At 50.2% G+C, this 2,689-nt stretch overlaps 1 protein-coding gene across 1 annotated transcript in view; it reads right to left on the reverse strand.

Moving 5' to 3' along the window:
* Positions 1-1,132: 1,132 nt before the first annotated feature.
* The window catches only part of rbpjb (recombination signal binding protein for immunoglobulin kappa J region b), a gene marked incomplete at both ends in the record, with an annotated part of 24,622 nt that continues 23,065 nt past the window's right edge, over positions 1,133-2,689 (reverse strand). The window contains one exon of the mRNA XM_084451538.1: positions 1,133-1,457. Within this exon, the coding sequence (XP_084307664.1) occupies positions 1,133-1,457 (325 nt within the window). The remainder of the gene's footprint in view (positions 1,458-2,689) is intronic.

The raw sequence follows: 2,689 nt of genomic DNA on the forward strand, positions 1-2,689 counted from the left end.
AGTTTTAGTTTGCTTTCTTTCTTTCTTGAAATAAGTGGCAGAATTCTGTGGACGAATTCCATGTCTCCGTGTGAGATGCACACACACACACACGGGTCTACCTCCCCGGAGAAATCGTAGCGCACTAGAGTATTGCAGGCAAGGCAGAGGCGTTGCTTAAAGCTTTTCTTTTTAAAGACTTCATAAAAACCAATGATAAAAAATAGGCCCTCTGAGGTTATTCCCTAAACAGAAACCAAACAAACCTTCCATTATGTAAAATAAAAAAAATAAAAAAATCCCCCAGACTTCAGTATTTTTTTTTCTCAACAAAAAAGAAGTAAAGTATCAAAAATGAAGCGTTTCCATCCAAAGACCCGAGGAAAGAAAAAAAGAAAAAAAAAGCAGGCGTTTGTCTGAGAAAAAGTGAGTAAGGTTGCTATAATACACAAGCCAGTTCTGGGGCCCGAGCTCAAAACAAGCCCAAGCTCCGAGGAAGAATAGAAACTATTTGGTAACAAAAGTGTACTATATGTTTAATACAAAAAAAGGTATGGAGAAAATGTACCTTTACTAAAGCTTATACAAGATCCTTGGTCCATAAAAACTATGTTATCGCCGCCATGTTTCTCGTATGTGTCCCTCTGCGTCCTCCTCATACCTCCAACAACGATACATCGCGCCCCTTCACAGAAACGTACACAAACTAACATGACATCCAAACAAAGGGGGGAGAAATTAACAAGGAGGGAAAAAATATACTTTTCTTTAAACAAAGTTATACACATGGCGGATGTATCGTTATTGTGGTTTCCATTCTCACGGCCGTAAAAGGTGCTGGAGCTCTGGGCCAATAGGAACTCCCTATTCCTAGGCTCCACCCCCCAGCCCCTGGCAGGCATGTCCCTTTAGAAACCACAAGAGGGCGATGAGGAGCACAGTTTCTCTTATTCGTTGGTTAACAACTTTTTTTCGACGTCCTCCTTTGAAGCGCCTCTTCCTCAACCATTCCAGGTTCTTTTGAATCCAAAATTAATATGCAGCACTTTTTTATTTTTAAAAGAGTCAGTTTGTGTTTTCAAACAAGGTTTTTTTTTTCTTTTCCATGTGGTATGTTCTGCTCTCCGGGCGTTATTCTACGCGCTCTCGCGTGTTAGGAGACCACGGCCGCCGCCGTGGAGGAGGACGTGACCCCGGCGTTGTTGGAGGCGCCGTAGCCTCCGGCGTTGGCCTCGCTAGCCTGGCTGTTGCTAGCCGCTAGCAGGCTGGCGTTGCCCGCGCGGAGGATGGCGCCCGCGGCGTTGCAGTGCGGTCGTGGGCCGGGTTCCGGGGTGTAGGTGAAGGTCAGCGTGGTGGAGTAGATGATGCCGTCGTTCCTCACCAGCGTGACGGGCACCTGGACGGGCTGCCGCACCCAGCGCCAGCCCTCGCGGAACGCCGAGATGTCGGGCACCACGCACAGCATGCTCTCAGCACACCTGCAGGGGGAGACAGAGAGCGCGTTAGGATCCTATCTGCAACGCCTCTTCTGAAGGCCAAACGCACGGCTAGTTTTTGCACTTTGTATGTTGCCCTGCCCTGCCCTGTCCTGTCCTGTCCTGTCCTGTCCTGTCCTGTCCTGCCCTGTCCTTGCACTGGTCCACTGTTGTGTTGTTGGCTCCACGGTGTCACAAAACATTCCTATGTATATCAAGTACAAATGGCAATAAAAACAATTCTGATTCTGATATCCCCTTAAAAGCAAGGATGCGCAGCTTGTGCGCCACCTGCTGGCTACAGAGGATTAAAATCAGTCTGTGAGTGTGGAGTCAGTCCACTTGAGGGTTTGTGGTTCGGGTACGCCCACACTCCCAAATAAGGCTTCCAAATAAGGATGCTTTCAAGCAAGCGCCTCAACTTACAAAGCAATCCTTTAAAAGTTCCTTAAAAAAAAAAAAAACATTGAGGTAACCCTCCCACCCTGCATTAAGGAGCACTTAGACGGACCTGCAGCCGACAACGATGGTTCAACATTTCAGTCACAGCTTCGACCGGTCAGCGCTTAAAACCCCCTCGAAGCGCCACCTCATTCTTCCTGTTTATCAAACTGTTGACGTTTCCCATCTTTCATCCGGCTGCCAACCCTCTTCGGTCCAGCGCTACATGGGTGGCAGCCATAAACACAAAAGTCTCAAATTCACCCATGAAATTGCCCCTTTTACGAGTCGAGGCGAACCCTTTTTGAAGCGCGTCGTTCGGTAAACAGCGAGCAAAGTCTTTGAACGTGGCCGTAAACGACTAAAAATCAATACCCTGATGAAGAGAGGCGGACTGAACTGAGCTTTGGTTTGGTTTGGTTTGGAGCGGCGTGCGGTGTCCACTGATGCAACCCCGGCTTGCGCCCAAAGGGCTTTTAACCGCGGCGGCGTGCGGCGCCTGACAGATCCTGCGCCGCCGTTTACCGACCCCGGAGAGAGACGTACCGCGGCGGTATATTCCACGGCTCGTACTGTCGTCACTCATCGCGTGCGGCTTGGCGTGAGCCGTCTGGCGGCGCCGTCTGGCGTGGGGTTGAACCCGCAATCTGAGTTCCAAGACCTTGCAGGGGAGGGGGCGCCTGTGGCCGGGCCTCACCCTCGCTGTGTGGGGGGTTTACTGAGCGACGCGGACGTCTTGAGTGAGGTAGCTATTGCGTGGGTTGCGTACTCTCTGGGTCCTCCACACCCTACTG

This window comes from Borostomias antarcticus (assembly GCF_949987555.1).
Source record: "Borostomias antarcticus genome assembly, chromosome: 17".
Lineage (NCBI taxonomy): Eukaryota > Metazoa > Chordata > Actinopteri > Stomiiformes > Stomiidae > Borostomias > Borostomias antarcticus.